This window comes from Melospiza georgiana, chromosome 5 (assembly GCF_028018845.1).
Source record: "Melospiza georgiana isolate bMelGeo1 chromosome 5, bMelGeo1.pri, whole genome shotgun sequence".
NCBI lineage: Eukaryota > Metazoa > Chordata > Aves > Passeriformes > Passerellidae > Melospiza > Melospiza georgiana.
In genome coordinates, this window is record NC_080434.1 from 31,856,482 (window position 1) to 31,878,507 (window position 22,026).

The following is a 22,026-nucleotide window of genomic DNA, read 5'->3' on the forward strand; positions in this document are numbered from 1 at the left end:
TCTGAAATCAGTTTTTACATGTTTAAGTTCATTCTGACCTACAGATCCATAAAGCGTTAACAAAACCCCCATAACACTTCAGTTGTTTGCATTGTGGGCAGGTGTTCCCCAGCCAGAACATTTCCTGACCACTGGCTGTGGGCTGGCTGTGCCACAGCCTCCTGCAATTTAAGCACAGGCTCCAAGGAAGGCAATACAATGCACAGCAATGGTTACCAATGCTGCTCCCTGTCACAGAGGGCTTGTGGTGCACACAGGTCTGTCCCCTCCCAGTGACTCCAGAAAGAATTCTGTAACTTCCAGGAACTGGTGGGCAAATGCTACATGAGATAACCACTGCAGTTCAGGTGGGCTCAGTTCCTGCCAGGCTCCAAGCTGTGCTGGACAGGTGACCAAGGAAGGGGAGCAGTGTCCCTGGCCTGCCGCCTCAGGACAGGTGACACATCTGGCTGTGAACACAACCTTGGGGATGGGGTGACAGCCTCCCTAGGACAGTGCTTCCCTGCTGCAGCTTCGTGGTTGCTCTGGGGCTCAGTACTGCCCCTTCCCAGGTAATGGTTGTTCCTCAGACTCATTTCTGTCTGCAGTTTTCTCCCACAGCCTTGCCCTGTCTTTATTTGTTAGTCCAGCAGGCCACACGCAGCAGTGTAAAACAGTTTAATCCAGTGAAAAAGGGGTAGATTTTCTTGGAGTTCATTATCACCTTTTTCCAGTGGAAGAACAGAAATTCTTTACTAGTGTGAAATAGAAGTTCCCTTTCTGGATGCAAACTGTGCCTGTCTGAGCAGAGAGGAAGCGAGGGTGCAAAGCACACAGGAGCTTGTAGCATGTTTTTTATCCTTCTGTACCTAGGTAGATGGATGATACTTTATTTTACATTATAGTAAAACATAGAACTTACTAAAATCTGGAAAGGCCATAAAATGATCAGCAGAATAAGCATATTATGATCCAAAAGAAAATGGTTATTTAGAGTTGAACATTCAGAGCAGTGCCCAAGAGCTCTGAGAATATCAGTCCATTCTGGGAAGGAGGTTCCCAGCCCAGCTGAGCACCCCTGAATTTGGGAATTGCTCAGAAACTCTGAGTAGTGCCCCCCTGCTCGCCCAGGAGACAGAGAGGATGTCTGAGCAGCCCTCTTCCAAGGGCTGCTTCCCTGCCTCTCAGGACTGCTTGGCTGCCCTGTTCCCATCTCTGTTTGCCCCCTTGGGGAGCTGTGGGTGCCTGTCTTGAACCTGGAGTATCTCCCACAGCCCAGCCACAACAGTCACAGGCCATTTGCTGCCATGCCTTTACTAAAAACAACATCTCTAGACAAAGGCTCCCCAGTGAAGTGGCCAGGGCAGTGATAGGAATGCTGGGAATGGCCCTCCCAACCCACCTGCTCCCACAGTGGAGCAGCCATCAGTCCCCTCTGGTGACATGACTGTGCCCCAGCAGGTGGTTATAGGGCATCGGGGCCAATCAGCTCCATGATTACGACGGCCCAGTAAGGTTTTTTTCCTCTGATACCAACACTTACAATAAAAAGGAAAGCTGTTTGAAGGATTAGGGGAATAACATATAATTTTTCCATTGTACTTAGGAATCTGTGCATTAGAACTGTGAGAATTCTCTGAAAGAACTCTTCCTGCTTCCTTAAATTCTTCCTATGCTGGTTGTAATTAAGGCCCTTTCCTCCCAAGCCAGCCACATGCCCAGCTGGCACTCTGAATGCTCCGAGGCACTCTCAGGGCATGTTTGATGTCAGTCTGTCCTGATTTATAAACCCATAAATGCTCTGCTGAGAGAGAGGAGAGTAATACTAGGTTTTGGCTCAGAGAAGTCAGGAGTAACGCAGTGCTGTGTCTCCCCTGCAGCAGGGAGGACGTGCCTTCCCATTGGGCCCTGGCCGTACATCCCTAAATGCAGTGTGTCCTCTGGGCAGAGCAGCACAGCTCTCCCGAGGGACAAAGGGAGCTGAGGCACATGTGCAGAGCTGATGTGAGCCCCAAGTAATGAAGCAAGCCCATGGCTAGAAGGGGAAGGAGAGATGCCCCTGGTGAGGCTTGAGTACCAGCAGGGAGCAGAGGGTCGCTGATGTAGTTAAAGGGGTTCACAGTGCATTTCTAGGGGGTGAAAATGGGAGAGTCACACTGCTAAAACAATGACAAGGGTATTTGGGGCCAAAGTGGAGCAACATAAAGCAGGTTTTCTTCCATGAATACACTCATTGCGGAGTTTAGGGCGCAGAGATTTCACCTCGTACACAGACACAAGCCAAACCAAGTTAGATTTACACCGGTCTAGAATGAGCTACACAAAGCCCCTGCATCTATCAAGGACTGCACTGCTTAGGTAGAAAGTTGTGGCATGGAGCTTAGTTCTTGAGATGGCTCTGAAGAGCAGTTTTATGAATAACTGCTGCAGCTACTGAGCAGTTCAGGCTGAGCCCCGTGGCACCCCCTGTCAGCCAGGAGAAACACTGACACTACTGATCCCCTGGTTTGTCCAGTGCATGCTCAGGGACAGCGTTTGGCATGCATGCCAAAGGCTGCCGTCACTGGACATGGCCTGGGAAGGCCAGTTTGGTGCTAATGAGATGGCTGGGAGAAGGGAACTCCACCACAGTGGTGGGAAATGGTGCTCTGAGCTCGCTGCCACTCTGGGATTAGGGTCTGTCCCCAGCCTGTCTGACATGGCCTGAGCACTCACAGAGCCCTCAGCATCTGCAGCTGGGCACCTTCCTGAGCATCCTCCTGCTGGGGACCCTGTTCCCACAGAACCTGTGGGAGCAGCAGGAGATGTCAGCAGGAGATGTGCCTGCTCGGGAGGTGACACCGGAGCACTGCACAGGGGTGACCTGACCTGCTCACACCTGCAGTACAGCCTGGTGTGAGAGGAAGGGCTGGGCTTCCTTTGGCACCAGGGCTACAGGTCTGTCTGTTTCCATGGTGCAAGTTCAGTCACACGCACCCCAGCTTCCTGAGGCTGATATTTTCAGATGTGCTACTCAGATCTATTTTAAGGGTTCTTCCCACTGCAAGTCTGTGATGAGCATTAGAGCTTTAAAGCACTGCTTTGGGAAGCTATTATCAGTAGGTATTAATTATTGAACACTATACCTTCTGGAAAAGTTGTTTCATCACTGGAAAGTGACCTTGCTAGAAGAGGCAGAGGGAAAGAGAGGCGTATGGTGCCTCCTGAGAGCAAGTGGAGTGATGCGTGGCAAGAGAAGACACTAAAGATTTATTGTCTGTGGCAAAAGAAACACAGATCTCTGCTTGTGCAGTAAGTGTTTTTGACATCATACGCCATAAAGAGTGATCGGATGCTGTAGTTAAGAAGTGTTTCACTGAAGGGAAATAATAGACATTTTCACAGTGCTGTGTCTATTAAGCGTCCAACTGCGTGGCTGTGCAGCTGAGCTGGCCCTGATAACTCCAGTGCTGGAGTTCAGGCAGTTCTGAGTTAAAAGGCAGCTGGATGATCCTGAGAGAGGACACTAAGAATTTATCTCTCTTGAAAGAAGATCCCTTTTGACCTTGGCTGGTACAGGTTACTTCCTGACAGCACACCACTGAACAAGTTCAACATCAGCACTGTTTGGACGCCTGGCATGGAAATGTCATTTATTAACCTGGCCCTGGCCTTTTCCCTGGAATTTCTCTTTTTCCCAGCTGTCAGTGCAGCAGTGTGCTTGTCTCTCAGTGACACTGGGAGTTGGACTTCTCCCTTTGCTCCAGTGGTTTAAAAACCCCAAGTGAAACAGGTGTTCAGTTTAAAATAAAAGCTGGGGAGAAGCCAGAACTCAGGCTCACCTCTCACCCTGTGGTTGCCTCTGCCAGGCTGCAGAGTGAGGTGTGGCCAGAGAGCTCCTCGATAAATCATCATTAAGTCCACATGCAAATACAGCAGCCCAGCCCAGGCGCACAATTAGGCACCTAATTACGGTGAAAACCCAACTGCACACTTTGCTACAACAGCCCTGTGGCCCTGGGGGCCGGCCGGCCCGTCCCTGCCCTGGGAGGCGCTGGGATGGCACCTCTGGAAGGGCTCCTGGGAGGGGCAGAGGTGTTCAGACAGGGAGGAACCCAGTTCCCAGTCAAGAAAAATGCAGTGCATGCGTCCTGTGCCTGTTCAACATCCTATGATGCATTTTCTCTATTCTTAAGTCTTGTAAAACCAGCAGAGCCTTCTCCTTCATAACATCTCGGTAATTTCTTGGAAGGAATTTGAAGGAATTCCTGATTTGGAATTGAAAACTTATACTAAAAGTCTAAGAATAAGAGTTGTTCGAGAGAATCTACTAGCCAAGGAGCAAAGATACAGTCCTACATTAAAAAAATCATAGAACTGCAAAAATTACTGCAGTTTTTAGTTTTAAAATGCACATAATTTGTACAGTCTGAAGTGCTGCTCAAAGGAACTCTGTGTGAGGGGATCGTCATTAGGTTTATTCTGTGAGCACAGTAAAACCAGGATTTCTGTGCAGATTCGGGAGGAGAGGCTACCTGGACCTCATTTCTGTCCGTTTTCATCCCACCTGCCACAGTCAGGCCATCAGCTGAGAGGTGTTTGTGTTTTGTTCTTGTGCTCACCACCACTACTTAATCCTAAGGAAAGCATCATTTTGCTTAGGAAAAACACAGTGTTTCACATGTTTTGCAGTTTCTCACCCACGCTTCCAAAGAACGGGTCCATGTCCCAAAATCCCACCAAAAAATCCAGCACCAGAGTTGGGAATATTACCCATATTTGGGAAAGCCAGTTTCCGTGCTCTTTGATCCAGCGTATGTGCAACCACAGGGTTATTACCTGGGTAACAGACACACCTGCACTTGTAAGCTCTTGCATCCCTGTCTCAGGATTTCCCATCATTTATACCATCTCTGTGACAGAGGAGGAACTGTATTTTCTGATTGTCACTACCAAGTCTGCAGTGATTTATTCCTGTAGGCTCTAACTGAATTAAAATCTTAATTAAGCTTATGCCACTTTTTTCTTCATTTTAATTAGGAACAGCCAAACCACTTGTCTGGGGGAAGGAGAAAGAAAAAGATAAAGAGCAGCAACACTTTTTTCTGTTCTTAGTTGTATTAATGAAGGCATGGTGAGAATGTCCTCCCAAAGAGGTGCCACAGGGCTGGACAGTTAACACAGCACAGCCAGTGCTGTGGTTCAGGAAAGCTGAGTCTTCCACAGAAATGCTTTCCCTGAGTGTTTCCAGGTGTCATTTCACACCTAACTTCTACAGTCCTCACTTCAATAAGACACCAGGAAATGACCCATTAGAGTGCTGAGTTTTTGGTGTAGTCACATTGAAAACACTCTCAGATCATCAAGTCTGCCCACCTGCCCAGCACTGCCAAGGCCACCACCGACCCAGGTCCCCAAGTGCCACGTGCACAGGCCTTGGAACAATTCACAGAGAAGCATCACTTGTCTGTCCTGCTCCTGTTTCACCTACAGCAAACTGTACACAGATCACACAGGTTATGCCCTGAGCACATTAGAGGTTTGTACTAAGCTCTCCTAACTTACCAAATGCTGCCATCAATTAAATGTAAGTCCCTCACTTTTAGCAGCAAGGGATTTTCCTGTGCTCCTCTTTCCGTGTTTCCCATTCCTTCCTCCCCAGCCACCCTCTCCAAAGGTGGCAGCTTTGCACAGGCGCAAGCTGGTTCTTTGTGTGGAAGCCCTGGCTGAGTTTGTGTGCTCCTCCACAGGGTGGAAGATTTTTTCCACACACTGCCCCACAGGGCCTGTGGCAGGGAAGTGGCCATTCCACGAGTTCCCCTCGTCTGCAGGGGAATGTGCTTCCACCAGCAAAGCTGCTGTGGCAGGGCTGGGGGCTCAGGCTTTCCCAGGGCTTCATGGGGCGGGAACTGTCCCAGGGGAAACTGGAGGCTCCCAGTGCTCCTTGAATCTCCTGCTCAACATTTGCATGTTGACATTTTCTACTTAAGGGGCCTTTTGGCATCTCTGGCATTAATTTATAATGCTGTGGTAGCAGGGCTGCAGCACTACTGGAACAGCCTTTACTTTAGAAAGACTTTGCTATGGAATCTGACTGGAATCAGTGCAGAGACTGACCATGTTCCAGCTGCTCCTGCTGGGATTTTTGGTTTGTTGGATTTTAGCTTGTTGAATTTTGAATTTTTTATCCTAATTGTTTGGCTAGATTTTATAAGTGCATTTCCTAACTGTATTTCCTAGTATCTTTAGATTTCACACGTTCTAATGGAGTGTTACATGACACTGCTGGATTTTGTGCACTTTCCTGTGTGAACTGAGCCCCGGGATCAGTCCAGGAAAATAAGGGCTTGAATTTGTGTACTTGCTTGGCAGATGTAATTCACAGACTGTGAAACCTCCTCTGGTTTAAGTGAAGGTACAGTTTGAACCAGGGAGTTTTACACAAGCCAAGTGGGATTAAAAGTGCCGTTTATGTCAGTAAGGCCTTGCAAGGGCCTAGGACAGACCAGCTGGATTGAATTTTATTACAGCTGGTACAAGACCCCTTACAACATGTGTGGGTCATTTAAAAATTTTAGAAATCATTTAGCTTCAATCAGCCCTTCATTAACTGCAGTTAAATGCATGTAAACCATTTGAGGACAGTTCACACAGCTATTTTTACTCATTCATCTGCACCTGTTTGAAAGTATAATTTGAAATATGCAATGAATTACAATAGTTGAACCTGTGTTTCATTTTTGCCAGAGAATTTTTATATAGAAGTTTCTGATTGTCATTTGGTTCTGTTGTGCTTTCAACTCCAAAGAGCTGACATGCTCATTAGTGAAAGGATGTAGAAAAGGCACCGATCTACCCGTGTTGCAATTAAATTCCGGCTTCAGTCCATGTGTGGCTGCAGCTTCGGAAGGTAATTGTGCACACCTCATTGCTTTTTAGTTCTGAATGCTGCTGTGGTAATTTACCAGGTAATTCCAGAGACAAGGTCTAAATTATCAGTGATTTCATAAAGTTTAAAATATCCATACCTAGCAGGAGGACACTGGGGCATTGCCTCCTGTCTCCCAGACTGTGAGTCCAAGAGTACTGGAAAAGCCCCAAACCCGGGGGTGCAGGGCACTGGGCAGCCCACGGCTCAGTTCTGTGTACAACAAACACGGTGTTGCTACGGCAACCACGCTTCATTCGGCTCTGTAATAGCTGTGACAAACCCCGCCACCTTTCCCAAATTCACCATTTATCACGGCATTCCTACACTTTACCTCCAGTTAACTGTTCTCAGCCATTTCCCAGCTCTCACACAGGGATTTTTGTGGGAGCCGTTCCTTTCCTTTGTCCAGTCAAACCAATATGAACCCTCAGGCAGCTTGAAACTCTCAGGGTGGGATAATTCGAATTTTTGTCAAATCCTTTAGAACTCCAGTGTCCTCCTCCTGGTGGCATTCCCAAGTGTCTCCTCAGGCAGGAGGCAGCTCAGAGCAAGGCTCCCAGTGACACTGATGGGGGCTGTGCTGTGCGCACACACCCTCTGGAGGGTACGCAGCTCCTTTGGGGAGATCTGACTGTGCCCTTCCTCACAGCCAGGGCTCAGGCTGGCCTCTGGGAGCAGCCCCCAGCTTTGCCCCAGGCTCTAGGAATGCCCCCGAGCACACTGTCCCTGGCAGTGCCATCCCCCGACCCAGCCAGCCTTCCAGGCCAGGCAGATCTCAAACAGTGGGGAGTGCATTCCTTGGTGTTCAGCGCTGCTGGATGGATGCCCATCCTGGCCTGGCCCTGTGCTGTGCCCAGGTGTGTGCCCCCCCAAGCCAAGCCATCTGCACTTCCATGCCCAGGAGCAAATCTGGGTCAGCCCAGGCAGGAGGGGAAGGGCACTGGGCAGGGACCTAAACACCCAGCACATGCTGCTGCTTTTCCTTTGGCATCAGTGCAGCTTCTCAGGAGAGGCCGGCTCAAGTACTACCCAAGTACTCAAGGCCAATTCCTCAATGACCTGGAGGAGCTTCCTTCCTTAATTCCAAAGCTGACAACTCCATCACCACCTCAACCCAGCTGTGTACAGCTCTAAGCTCTGGCCAGCTTTACCCACGCTTTAGTGAGGACCAGATGTTCCTCTCTCTCCACAGCTCCTCTGAGTTATCTCCCATTCTGAGACTGGCCTCGAGGGTCCTTCCCCCTGCCTGGTAAAAAACTACAGAAACCCAGAAGCTTTGGATAATGAAGCAAACATATTTTTGTGGTGTGGTGTGGGCATTTTTTTTTCAGTCTGCTGCTGCTAGTTTTTAAATATAAAGTATAGCATATGTTTAACACAGAACATATGGAAAGAATGAAAAAGCAAATCTTGAATTCCAAGTATCATATTCTAAGTGGAAAAGACTCCACAGTGTGAAAGTGGTCATTCAGAAGAAAAATCAGGAAGATGTACTTATTATATGTAAATACTTATAAACTCAGTTATGAGGAGGAGAGGTCCCTCACTCTGGGGTGTGTCCAGGCACACACAGAGGTGAGTCCTGCTTTGAGAGGAAGGTATGACTCCTCAGCCTTGTTAGGAAAGGTGCTCAGCTCAGGAGGCTGCTCACTACCCCTGCCAGGAGGTCGTGTGCTCCTTCCCTGATGAAAGTTAGGCTGGGTAAGGTACCTTATTTATCTGGACAGACTGACACTGCAATGATTTAATTAATTTCTATGCCAGATAATTCACTTCTAAATTCTTAGCACACAGTTATGTTCAGTGTAAGAACTCTTGCATCTGTATTTCTGTCTGCTCTTGTACTTTGTACCTGCCTGTGTAGGACAGATCAATCCAGACTTTCAGCTGGGAGTTCATGATCTCTAAGTGCCCAGACTCCATCCACATGGGCCTGGGTGCTGGGAGCAGTTCAGCTGCCTGCACAGGAACAGCAGCAAACGCTCCCCTGTCTTGTTATTGACAGGAGAACTCCTCAGAGGCCATTTCACTTCACACACAAGGGTTTTTTACCAACAGAGACCCTGAACAGAAGGCAAATGGATAAACCAGCACGGCCACCCCTGCATTCCCTCCTGCTCCTCCCCTGCTCACAGAACCACGGCACCACCCGGGTCCAGCCCTGCCCTGAGGGAAACACTGCACAGTGCAAAGCCCAGCATTGTCCCCAAATTGTTCCCAGACTGCAGCAGCTTCTTTCCCCATGTCTCGGCACTTTGTCTGTCTTCCAGAACACAAGGACAGGGAGAACTGGCTTGAATACCACAAGACAGGTATTCTCTGTTACTTAGGGAGAAAGGACTCAGCAGTGGCAGGGAGGGACCCCAGTGCAGGTTTGTGCTCCCCAGACCCACCAGCACACAGGAAGGTGCCATCCCTACTGACTCTTCTTCCTTCCCCCTTTCTCTCCCCTCTCCTTTTGTGTGCAGTCCCAGATAACTGCCAGTCACTTGGCCGGGCTGGCTCACAGAAGGTGCAGCAGGCACAGATGGCACTAATGCATAAATGTGATCTAGTGAAGGGATGCCAGCACCAACCCCCCACAGGTTCCAAGGAGCTGCAGTGCACTTAGAGGGATACGGGGATTGGCAAGGTGAAAGCTGAGATTTGCAAGAGCTCACTGTTCCCGAATCAACAACAGAACCCTACAGCAAACGCGCAGATTTCTTTATTAATTTAGCAAATGCACTTAATGCCACCATCTCTGGGTTTATGTGTAACAAAGCCCCTCCAAAGCCCTCACTCATTACACAAATTAAACTGAGCAAAGGGAAAAAGGGAAAAAGGCAAAGGTGGGAACTGAAAACCAGAACAAACTCACCAGTCTGGTCTGATTCCCATGTATGAAACATGGCACTGAGGGGTTGGGAGTCAGGGGATCTGAACAGGGTCTGGCAGCAATGGAGTAAATTCCATAAATACCCAGTCTCTGCTCAGCACTTGGAGCACACAAACATCCCATCAAATCCCTTTTTCCCATAGTCACTGGTAATGGACATTTAGGAAGAATGCATAGGGAAAGGAGTAAACTCAGCCTGATGGTGTTTCCACAGGACACCTCTCCTGACTGCTAAAGAACAGGGACATCTCCATAGGCACATCTGTAGCAGTGACTTCTAATGAGGAAAAAACATCTCAGGAAATACAGCCTCTACTCCCAGGCCCCTTCCCAAGGCAGGAAGAGAGGACATCCCAGTGCACCCACCACTGTCACACACCTGGCACGGTGTGTGACAGGCCAGCCTGGGGGGCTAGGAAGGAGCCCCTGACAGACTGAAGCCTGTCGCTGCCCAGTCCAGGGTCCTCCACATCCCAGTGCCATGAGCCTTACGCAGCTGCCTTTAAAGAAACTATTCCTCATTTTCAGCAAGGTGCACAGGAGAAGCAGAGCCTAAAAATTAACAGAGCTGCTAACTTAGTGACACTGGCACCTACGGGGGAGTTGTAGCAAATGCCTCGGCAGTATAAAATCAGAGAATGCTTCTGAGGAGTGGGATGCCCAAATACCTGAAAAGTGTGAATTACTAATTCCTTTGGCATTCCAACCAAAGCCTAAAAATGTGTTGGGGGTTTGTATGCAGGAAGAAGAATTTACTGTGTGGTGTCAGGGAAGCTGATGTGACTGAGGGGTGGGGAACAGCTTGGCACTGTGTCCTTCCTGGCCCAGTGCTTGGTGTCAGCAGCACAGAATTGTCACCACTGTAGGGCTGGGACAGCTGGGTGACAGTGGCATCTAGAGGGCTGCCACGTGCACTGTGTGTGTGCAGAACGAGGGTCCTGCTGGGCTCTCCCTTCCCATCTGCAGGGCCAGAGCCAGCGCCAGTCAAGTGGGCACAACCTCGGGGAGCTGCCCCTCCTGCCACAGCCTTGCTAGTCTTCCTCCTAGGAGCCCCCACTTAAACCCTGCCTACTGCTTCAAACAGATTGGCATCTTCCCACAGGTGGATTTTTTGGTTATAGTATTTGTATGATAACTAGCTTAAAATGATTCCCATAGTGTACTAAATACCACAGAACTGGGCTGCCTTCTCTCATTACAAGCAATTGCCACATGCCAGTCAGATGCTGTATAATCTGTGGGTCAGGATCTGAATGCTGTGCCACCACTGCTCTGTTATGGGCTCACAACATGTGCCTGGATGACTTACACACCTAAAGCCATAGAGCACCTGAGTCTTAAATCTCTGGGCCATCTGAAGAGGAGAGTCTCTCTTCAGAAAGGCCCAGGTTAGAGAGCTGATCAAGAAAAGGACACTGGGAAGTATTCCTAAAGGAAAGGGCTTTTAGGAGAGGACTGAGCTGAGGTCATGATAGAGCAGAAGCGGAGTTTAAGGAGAACAGGTCTTCTGACAGTTCTGGTTTATCTGTTCCTACACCTGATTTCAGAGAAGGATAAACTGCTTTCTTCTCACAGTGGTTGCACAAAGAGGAGGAAGGAAGAATAATGGGAATATTTAACTTGTGCTTTCAAGGCGCCATCCCTAGGAACTCCATATTTTTGATATTCTTTGTCCTCATAGATAAAAAAAGGCCCCGAAGCACTAGGATTTGCTAAATTATGGTTTCACCAGGCCAGTTCTCGATTCTATGAGTTTTGAAGTGTGATGCCTCTGTAGTAGCAGATTATCTTTCTCTCCTTCCTAAAGAAGACATACCAAACTCAGGAAGTTGTTTAGGATGCTGACATAAGGAAACTGGCACTAGAGATCCGGCCTGGTGTCAGTCTGTCTAGAGACACCCTATAGCATAAATGGGGTCCCCATTCACAGCAGGGATTCATCCCAGAAGATTTGGGAAGAGCTCAAAGAGCTGAGACATGTCTCAGAGAAAACTCCTTCCCTGTTCTTCCCCACACACTGCAGTGCTGCACGTGTGGCTCTCGGAGCTTCACCTGGAAGCATGAATCAGTCTGACCCCCCAGTGTCCCATGGAAGGAGAGGGAGCTGTCCCAGGGACAGCGCTGCACGTCACTGTGGAGATGGCAGGAGCTGTGTCCTGGTTTTGGCAGCACGTGCGCGAGCGGCTGAGTGTCGGTGCTGGGCAAGGTGTGTGCTGGGCCGGCGCCAGGACACAGAGCACCTTCCCTCGGGCAGTGACACGGCCTCGCGCTGCCTTCCAAGGACTAAGGAGAGCTGAAGGAGGAGAGCCCTCCATTGGCAGGTGCCTGCAATGGAACTGAGAACGTGCCCTTCAGGAAAGGGTCACACCCTGCCAGGTCAGGGGAGTACTTCCAGGGAGGCAGCAGTGCTGGGAGTGAGGGAAGCTCACTGCCAAAAGTCAGGAAGAGTGACCCAGGGCCCTCCCTCCAAAGGATCTATGCTGGAAAAACAGGGACTCTGCAGGCCATTTCCACATCCTTTCTTTTTGCATAAGCAATGCTTGCCTTGCATGAGGAAAACAACAAACTCCTGCCCTCTAGAGACAGGAGACCTCCAGCTCTGCTGAATAAAATATTTGCCACAATCTCCTTTTGAAGCAGATGCTACAAACGCAGCCAGTTTTATCCTCCCCCAAGGCCCACGGGCGAGCTCAGCAGCTCGGCACTCCCTCCTCCCAGGCCTGGAAGGCCGGCTCACAGGAGAGGCAGCTTGTCACAACCACTCTCGGTCAAGGCAGGAGTTTATTTGGACAACTGCTGAATACAGCAGTCATGGAAAACTTGGCAAAGGAAAGAAATCCCTCCCTTTTCTCACTACCCAAACCCATCAGGGCAGGATGGTCAGTGCTGACGCCAGCCCAGTGCCCACTCCTGCCCACTCCCTGGCTGCCCAGAGCCCTGTGCCGTCTCCATTCCGCCTTGCACACGACAGGGTGCAGGGCACCGGCACACAGGCCAAAGTGCAGGTGGCTCTCGCTGGGTGCCACAGACTCAGGGAGCTGCAGAGCCCCTGCACCCGGATCCCACAGGGATACACCCCTGGTGACATGCTCTGCCAAGACAGAGCAACTGTGCTGACCTGCCCATAAGCCCAGTTCCCAAGTAACTGCTGCTCATGGGTAGAAAGCTGCTCTAATGGCATTTCCTCCCAGCTGCCAGCACACTAAAGACACCCTTGGCTCCCAGGGCAGCAGCAGCTGTGTGCAGTGCCATCCATGCAGTGAGTACCAAGCAGGTACGAGCCATCCCACGTGCCAACAGCAGCATTTCACACATTAACATGCCCTGCCCTCCTCAACGTGTACTCCAAGCACACGTCTAAATCACAAGCACTGAAAAATAAAATCTTCCAACCTAGCATCTTTAAACTACCTCTATGGAACCTCTCCTTGGCAGGTTTGGTTTGTTGGCCTGTGCTCCAAAATACAGCATTTATCAGGTGCGAAAACATAGGAACTACTTTTTAAAACAACTTAGTCCTATCTTCCTGTCCTTTTTTTCCTGCAGCTAAAGCAGGTCCAAGGGGTGGAAGGTGGCTGTGAGGTACCTGTAACTGTGCAGCCTTTTCTTGGGTTTCCTTGGGAAATCAGTTCCTGGACCCCAGACCTTGTGACCTTTGGAAGTTGACATCCAGGACTGTGGGATGGCTGGGAAAGATCATGAGGTTCATGCACACATGCTACTGAGGCTACATTACATAAATCTGAGGAAAATACACAAATGAACATCTCTTTCCACTGAAGCTGCTGGTAAAATTTGTTGAAGTAAAATACGAATTCTTGCTAGGGCCCAAATAGCACCATTCAGTTGTAGTTTATTTCTTTTCATGATGTTGTGTTACTTTAGGAGGCCTTTGAGCCCACCCTGTGGTGTTTTCAGAGCTCACCTCAGCTCTGTCACAGGTGTTTCAGCCAGCAGTTCAGGAATTCTGGGAAAAAGCTGCCTCAAGGGAGCCCCAGGAGCAGGTCCTGGTGCCTGCAGCAATAACAGTGGTTCAGGAGCAGTCCTTCTAAGGAGTTACTGCTGATGAACTGTGTGACAAACAGTCTGTCCAGCAGCAGGTCATGCTGGGAGGCAGCTCTCCAGGGGTTAAAGTCCTGCTCCCGCACCATGTTTCAGGGGTGCCCAGCAGGACCTCTGCAGGTACCACCTGCACAATGGCAGCGTGCGGGCTCTGCCGCAGGTGACAGGAACAACTGGCAATGGATTTGCCTGTGGCAGCGCACCTGGGCACAGAGGAGGTCTGAGTGCTCAGAGCCTGGCAGCACAGCCCTGGGCTTGGTGTCAGCAGGATGGGAAACCAGTTTCAAATGCCCACAACACCCTGAGCTTCCCAGAGGGCTGGGACAAGGGATGACCACATTGTGGGGGACAAAGAGCAAAGGGGAGGGAGATGATGCCAGCACCCAATCCCTGAGGGCTGTTCAGAGCTGCACAGGATGGGGTAGGTTAGCAGCCCTTCTCCACAGTAAAGGGTGATCTAAAAAAAAAAAAAGTCCCTTCAGCTGTACACTTGTCAGTGGGTATTTATGGGGTGATTGAGTGTTGTAACTGTAATACATCCCAGGCAGCGGAGCCAGGAAGGAGCGGTCAGATTTAATGCCAGAGGGATTTTAGTGCCCACATGGGCCAGGTGACACTAGCTGTAGGTAATGCTGCTTCTGCCACCTCTGGAACAGGAAGGTCATTGAGGGCCCTGCCAGACAGTGGGGTTTGGCCCTGCACGGGCACTCTGGTTCTGCTCCCACTGCCCAGGGGAAGTGCCAGCATCAATTCAGCAAGGAAACAGGACTCTGAGGCAGGTGCTGCCATGCACTGGCCCCTCAGCGCCCAGTTTGAATCCCTCCCAGCTTTACTCCCTCAGAATTCCCTTTTGCTGTCACCATTGCACACATGCATGCAGGTCCAGAGCCCATGCCTTATCCCAGTGAGCAGCAGATGGGGAGGTAATGACTCTGAAGAGGTGTGGAAAGCAGGAAATGGCCTGTTTCCTTGCATTACCAAAGAGGAAGAGGTGTACACAGTCCTGTTTGTGTAAGGGCTACAGGGAAGAACCCACTGCCCTCAACTTGGATCCTTAGAGGGAGGCCAAGTGCAGGCTGGGCCACAGGGTGTATGTGAGAAGAAACAGAATCAGATAAAGCAGGTTCTTGCCTGCTGACCCACACTGCAGCAGCAGCCTGGGCAGGCTGTCCTGGGGAGCTGTTGGGAGCAGACTGCTTCCCAGGGACAGGCTGTGCTCACAGGGATATGCCCGTGGGGGACGGAAGATGCTCTGGTAGTGCTGTGACGATGGGGCAACAGAAACAACACAACAGTGTTCAATACGTGTCTTGGGAGGGACATTATTCTGAAGCCCTGTCCTTCCTCGTGGCTCTGCAGGCACTGATCACACACAGAGAGCAGGATCATTGCCAAATCCCAAAAGGGCGTGTGCTCCTCATGGGACACTGCAGCCGAGGTAGGAGCACACGAGTCTCAGCAGTGGGCAGTGGGATCTCAGTCCTCCAAGGCCAGGACAAGCCAAGCTTTTAGGACATTGGGTATCACACAGAGCAGCAACTGTCCAGGCAGGACAGCACTGCCAAGTGCTCCTTTGGGAAAAGCAGTTGTTAGTCCTGAGCCAGATGCTGAACACATCAGCAATGCCACCCATGGAAATTTTTCCCACAGATACAACTACTCAGCATGCTAAAGGAAACATGCAAGGACAAGCAGCCGAGACCAGGCAGAGCAGCTCAGCCTAGAGTGTCAGTGCAGTCACATTCCATCCCAGATCCAGCGTGCTTCACCTGCCCTTCCTGAATTCCCGATGAACATTGGAAGGGCTCCAAAGGAGCCCATGCCATGTTCTCCTGTCCCTGCTGGAGCCCAGAATTCCGCTGGAATGGCAGGACAGCACCATGTGTCTGCTCACACACACACAGACACCCCAAAGTGCTCGTCACACCTGGCTCACCACAGTCAAGGGCCAAGCTCCAGGCCCAGGGTGGACACTGTCCCAAAGTGATCTCTCCTTCCCCCTTGCCCCCAGCACTGCCTACAGAGCCTTACGGCTTGGAGAGGGACACGATGGGGAGAGCCGCTCCTGCAGGCCCCTCCTGGTGCCTTGTTTTGGCATTGCCAAGGGAGGGCTAACCTGGGGTTTGGTGTGAGCACTCACTCCCTGAGATCCTCTGCCCTGTGACTATTTCCACCCTGTCCTGTAACTTAGATTCAGTAAGAAATTCAACAACTAAAGAAATGGCTTTGATGTCATATAAAAGAGTTCCTTCTTAGGTAAATCCCCTTGCCATAGATCTCTTTCCTGTTTTTTCTTGGTGTTAGAGACCTGCCACATTGTTACCCTGCAGTACCTCTGGTGCATCTGTGAGCTTGAAGAGTGGGGTTTTTCCTGTTGGATCTGGTGCATGGAGACAGATCTTCTATTCCCTGCAAAGATCACAGAATGCATGCATAACTCATTTTTTAATTACTCTCATGCTAAACCACTAATTTAGTGCAATTTCATACGGAGTACATGTTGGTATTGTTAAGGTTTATGAGCCAGTGATTTACAAGGCATGGTACGTCAGAACTCAAATTGGTTGGATTGATGATTTAATTGAGCACAGGGACATGAGTGTAACAGTAACTCCCCACACTGGGGTATCCTGGCAATACCACCAGGAGGAGAATGCGCTGGTGAAATTGGTTACATGGAACATGCATGTTTTAATTGGGAAGTCCAAAACCAGACTGGTGAGACTAATGTTTAGTAAATAGTGCTTCTACTTAAGTAAATAGTTGTCTCTGTAAAGGTCAGATTAATCAGAAGAAGAGTTTAATATTCTGTTTCTAAAAGCTGGTCTCAATGATGACACAGATGTTGCTGCATGGGAGGTTTTGGATGCTTTTCAAGGAAGGACTTACATGAGTCCAGAGCTTTTTCTCCATACCAGTTTGCAGGAGACAGTGCCATTAGTCACATCACTGAGTTTCTAGTAACAAAAACCTGCAGCTCATATTGATCTGAAGTGATAAACCCCTAACAAGTGAACACCAGCCTTTCATCTTCTGCCTGCCTCAGTCTGCCCATCTAGAATGCAAATGGTTGGACTTCCCACTTAAACCAACAGTCTGTTTGTTATTACATGTTACATGTCTGATGCTGACAGTGTTTCTTAGGGCTCTGAGATTCCCCAGCTCAGAGTGTTTTCCCTGCCAGTGACAGGAGCAACAGTTTGCCTGACCACACAACTTCTTTCTCTCCTCCCTTCTCCATGAGTCATGGAATAAAGAAGGTGGGGGCAGAGATGTGGGAGAGAAAAGGGGAACCAGAACCTGGCAGAAAAGCCATGTGGATATGGCACTTGGGGACATGGTGGTGGCCTTGACAGTGATGAAGGAATGGTTGGACTAGGTGATCTTAAGAGCTCTTCTAGCCTAAAGGATTCCATGATTTATCTCTGTGCATCTCTTCTACATTTATAATACAGATGGTGGCAGCCAGAAGTTCTTACAGTTCCTGTTTCCACCTTTTCACCCATTTTATATTTCTTAAACAGCTGACAGAAACAGAACTGAAACATTGGGAAACCCCTTGATGAGAACACTGCCCCTCTCGTGCCAGCCAAGACCTGCTTGAGTCATGCCAGATAACTGTGTGCCATCACCCTCCTTGATACCCAGAAAAACTGGAGATCAAACTAAATGAATGATAGGAATATGAAACTCAGCCCAAATTTAATTTGGCAATTCCATCATCTCCCAGGTTTGAGCAGAAAGCAGTAATTTCCCTCCAGTAGCGCATCTCTTAAAGCAGAAATAAGGATTCAGAACACAAGCAGTGCTGCCTGCTCCAAAGCCAGCACTGTTCACGTGGCACCATCCTTGACAAATGCCCTTGACCAAAGGGAAGGAATTGCTGCTGTGCCAGAGAGCTGCTTTGAGGCAGCACACCCTGCTCTAACACCCCATGACCCTGTAAGAGTTTAGGCATTTAAAAGAGCTCCAAATTAATAAAAAAGGCTGAAGATTTTGCTGTTGGAATGGTTTCATTTCAGCTACACTGAAAGCTGTCAGGATTCACCTGGACCTCTTTATGGATATGGCATCCCAAGAAACCCCTTTTCCTTCTGTGCACAGCAATTCACAGATCCTAAGTACAGAGTCTGTAGGTGCAGAGCTAGGGTTATTGCTAATAAAATGCAGTTTCAAATCAGCAGCAGCTCTGCTAACTAACAGTCACATCTATCCATGTTCACTGTGTGAGGACCTGGCTTAGGGGAGATTTGGGGGCAGGATCTGCCTTCCCCATGCTCTTCCCTCCCCACAGTCAGATGGGTTTGGGTTTGCTCACTGCAGCTTGACAGAATTTGTGAATTATGCTCACAGAAGGCCTGGGAGTGTCAGAATGTGTCGCCCGTGTCCTCGTGCTTGCCTAGAGCCTGCATTTGTAAGGCAAATGTAGTGCCTCACTCTGGGTAATTTCCATTAATTCTTAAAAGGTTTTTCATGGGTTTGTTATTTTCCCAAACATCTGAATTTCAACAGCCTCCTTCCAGCATCCAGCAACCTCTGCCTGTGTGCTACTTCACCAGTAACAGCTTCTCTCTTCCCTCAGGGCCGCTGTATCAACTTCACCCGAGTTCCCTCTCAGTAGAGGAGAAGAAGCGGATACCAGGAGGAGAGACAGCCACACTGCCACTGTCCTACCCAGCTGAGAGAACCGAGCCCTTCCTCGCATCCCTTGGACCATCTTGCAGCCCAAGCTCCACAGGTTCCTGCATCCCTGCTCCGGGAGCCCGCGTTCTAATTCCGCACTGGTGCTCTGCCCGTGCCCCGGAGAGCAGCACTGCCATGAGTGCCTGGCTCTGTGCGCCACTGAAGGGACAGCACAGACACCAAAGATGAGAATGCTTTTCTATTTTTTGTTATTTGCTGTTTTTTTAAGGACTACAGATTCTCAGGACGCAATGTGCTTTTAGCGGCGACGCAGCGTTCCTCAGCTGCAGCGGAGGCACGTGGTATTTACACAGGGACTACTCGCCACAGGCACAGGATAACAATTCCCACCAGGCTAAGCAGGCACAGAGCCAAGTGCCTCAGAGCCATGTCAGATCCCCAACCCTTGCCAACTCCCTCCGTTGTGCCTTACGGGAACCTTCTGACTGGAAATCTTGTCACTCTAACACTGAAAAGTGCACACGCATGACAAAATGTAGACAGGATGCCTCGAGGTATCAGTAGCAAGCAAGACTTTGCCCTTTAGTTTTTGAAGACACCTTTCCTTCATTATGCACCCGGGACAGGAAGGAATTACTAGAGCGTTATTCCGCGGGAAGACAGCCTGTAAGCAGAGATCTCGAGCCGAGTTGGAGGGACTGATGCTTCAAGACCTTGACACTGTGGCTGGTGGTTTTTTCCCCTTTCCTGCATTCACAGTTCAGTAGCGCATAAAACATCATCATCTATAAACATACCTAGCAGTCGTAGGCTTGTGTATTTTTTTTTTTAGATTAAAAAAAGCAGTAGCCACTACACTGGTATCTCAGGGTTTTTTTCCCCCCGCAAATCTCCAAGGGCTCTTCAGCGTCACAAGCCAGCAACCCTCTTTGCATGAGAATTTCAAAGTTTAATTAATATAATTAAAGGCAACAGCAAGCAGCAGCCTGTGAAGATTTTGCTCATCTTTTTTATGCCTTTTGACATTGAATGACCTATTACTGTATGTGCGTTCCTCAGTGGCGGAGGGGGCGCCGAACGTTGGGTACGATTCCGAGTGGGAAAGACCTCTTTCCATCAATTCGGAAATTAAATTTATGGGAGCGCCGGCCATCACCAAACATTGACAATGTATGTATTATAATTTTTTAGAAAAACCAGTGTCGTGTCACGTCGACGATGCCAAATTATGTTAGCGTGAGCGGAAACACTGTGGGGGAGGAAGGAGGGAGCAGCTGAAGAAAAAGGCTCAAATGATCCAGTCACTTTCGATACTGTACTTCAGAGGCAGAATGGATATTCGAGTCGAAACCTGACAAAGCGCGCCCGCTTTGATGGGAACTGGTATAGACAATGACCAGTGGCTGGGTCAGTGGGATGTCTCTCTGCGAGCAGGAAGGCTTATCAAATGACACTAAAAATAAGTTCAACAACCATCACGTTGGAGGGGAAAAGGCGAACATTTCACATTTGGTGGGCATGAATGTGCGCAAGATGGAAAGAGCAATGCGGAGCATCCTGGGCTAATTATCTCCTTTGTGCTCTTCATTGGAATCGCAAGGGACAGAAATAATTCTCTTGGTCCATGTCCAAATCCGTGGCACTGCCCAAAGATGCCTTTACATTTATCCACTTGCTTACATCTTCTGCTTGAGTTTATTTATGTCACTGGTAGCCTCATCAGCAACAGCCATGTCTGCACATTAGACTATAAATAAAATTATTATCAAAGTTTCAGTCATTATTTCCGTCTTCTACTCCCCCATAGCCTCCCCATCATTCCCACATCTCAGACCTCTGCTTTCCAGTGCCATGGTGACCTGTGGTGCTGAATTCCAGAGGCAGTCCACTTTGCTTTGCACAGCGTGGCCAGGAGAGCTGCCACAGTTGTACCCAGGGGACCCAGCCACCCAGGGCCAGGGAGAACCCTTCCAACACCACAAGGATGCTGCTCATGCCTTGTGGAGCATCAGCCACACAACCAGAACCACTAAGTGCCCACAGTGACGCCCTGTCGCTGCAGAACCACAGGTTGGGTGGCACTGGCCCTGGGCCGGGGACGTCTGACCCACAGAGCCCAACCAGCAAGCACCTGACTAAATCTCTGTGCAGTCTCCAGCCCAACGCAGGACCAAGAGTGAGCACTGGGCAGGTGTACCAGGACACAGGTGAAGTCCTGCAGTGCTCCTCAAGGCGCTGAGGCGGCACAGCTGGAAGCACTGAGCTCAGCAGATGTTAGGTTAAAACACAATCGGCTCCCTCTCACTTTTCCTTCCTTTTCCATGTACACACGACACATTCCAAGGTATCACTGGAGCACTGGCTCGTGTTCTGAACTGTGCTGTGTAACAGGACAACATGCAGACAAAGAGGGTTTGTCCCTCACGTTCTTCTGCTGCCTCTCAAAGAATATTTGTAACCAACTGAGACACCAAAGTAGAAATCCACTAATCACTCTTTATCCTTTCTGCCTGTGCCCATTGAAAACCATGAAATGAGCAGTTCTTCACAGAAAGGCTGATCACAAGCAAAACTGCATTTTGAGTCCCTACATGGATTTTCCCTTCTAACTGGCACAGTAGCACAGCACCTTACACGTAGCATTTTGGTGCAGATAATACTTGAGAGTTTCCTTATTACACAGTGTGGAAATGTCCATCACAAATAATTTGTGGGGCAAGAGGCGTAGGGTGATATAAAATCCACTGATTCAGATGACACAAGTGAGACTTACTTGGCAGGAGTGCTCAGGATGGCTCAGAGAACTCTAAAGAGCTGTGTACAAAGAGCCCAGCAATGCCACCAGGCAAACCCAAAGGGCTCCTCTCACCAGTGAGGCAAGGGAGAACTCATGGGGACAAGAAGATCCTCAGTATGACAAGGCTATGTTTATTTTATACATTTTCATAACAGCAGAAATGAATTGGCTGGAGTTAATATGAACAAAACATTAATTTTGCCATGTTCCCTTTCAGTTTTTTGATTTAACAAGAACTACAGCATTCATCAGGCATGAACCTGCTGTGTGTAACCCAGGGGAGCTGGGTCAGACTGATCCAAGGCAAAATGGAAGGGAATTCTGAGTGCTGTGATGCAGGCTCATCTCGAGCTCTAGGCACTGCAGGACAGTCCTGGCTGACTGGTACTAATTCCTATTGGGGATTTTCCTGCAGGAAATTTCTGAGCTGCATCCCTCTTCTTATCATCCCTAAGGTGACACCACAGCTCTGCATTTCCCACACTGCAGTTTGTTTGACACACCTGACTCAGCCTCATCACACTGGAATGCTCCCACACGGGTACATTCCCACTCCTGGAGGTGCTGGGGTTTAGTGGCAAAGATAACTTCATCTTTGACCCCTCTCAGCAGTGGCATCTCATGCAGGTCATCATGGCTTTGCATCTCTTTCCTGGGATTCTCACAAACTCCCAGGACACAGACTGCCCTGACAACTGTCATTACCTTACCATGTCCTCATGGTTTGGATCATACTGACATACTCAGGGAAAAAAC

At 49.3% G+C, this 22,026-nt stretch overlaps 1 protein-coding gene across 2 annotated transcripts in view; it reads left to right on the plus strand.

The window, feature by feature from the left end:
* ANTXR2 (ANTXR cell adhesion molecule 2) overlaps positions 1 to 20,249 on the plus strand; it is a 76,178-nt gene extending 55,929 nt beyond the window's left edge. For both annotated transcript variants that reach the window (XM_058024798.1, XM_058024799.1), the window contains exon 17: positions 18,412 to 20,249. In XM_058024798.1, coding sequence (XP_057880781.1) covers positions 18,412 to 18,450 — 39 coding nt within the window. In that variant the 3' untranslated portion in view covers positions 18,451 to 20,249. The remainder of the gene's footprint in view (positions 1 to 18,411) is intronic.
* The last annotated feature ends 1,777 nt before the right edge of the window (positions 20,250 to 22,026 follow it).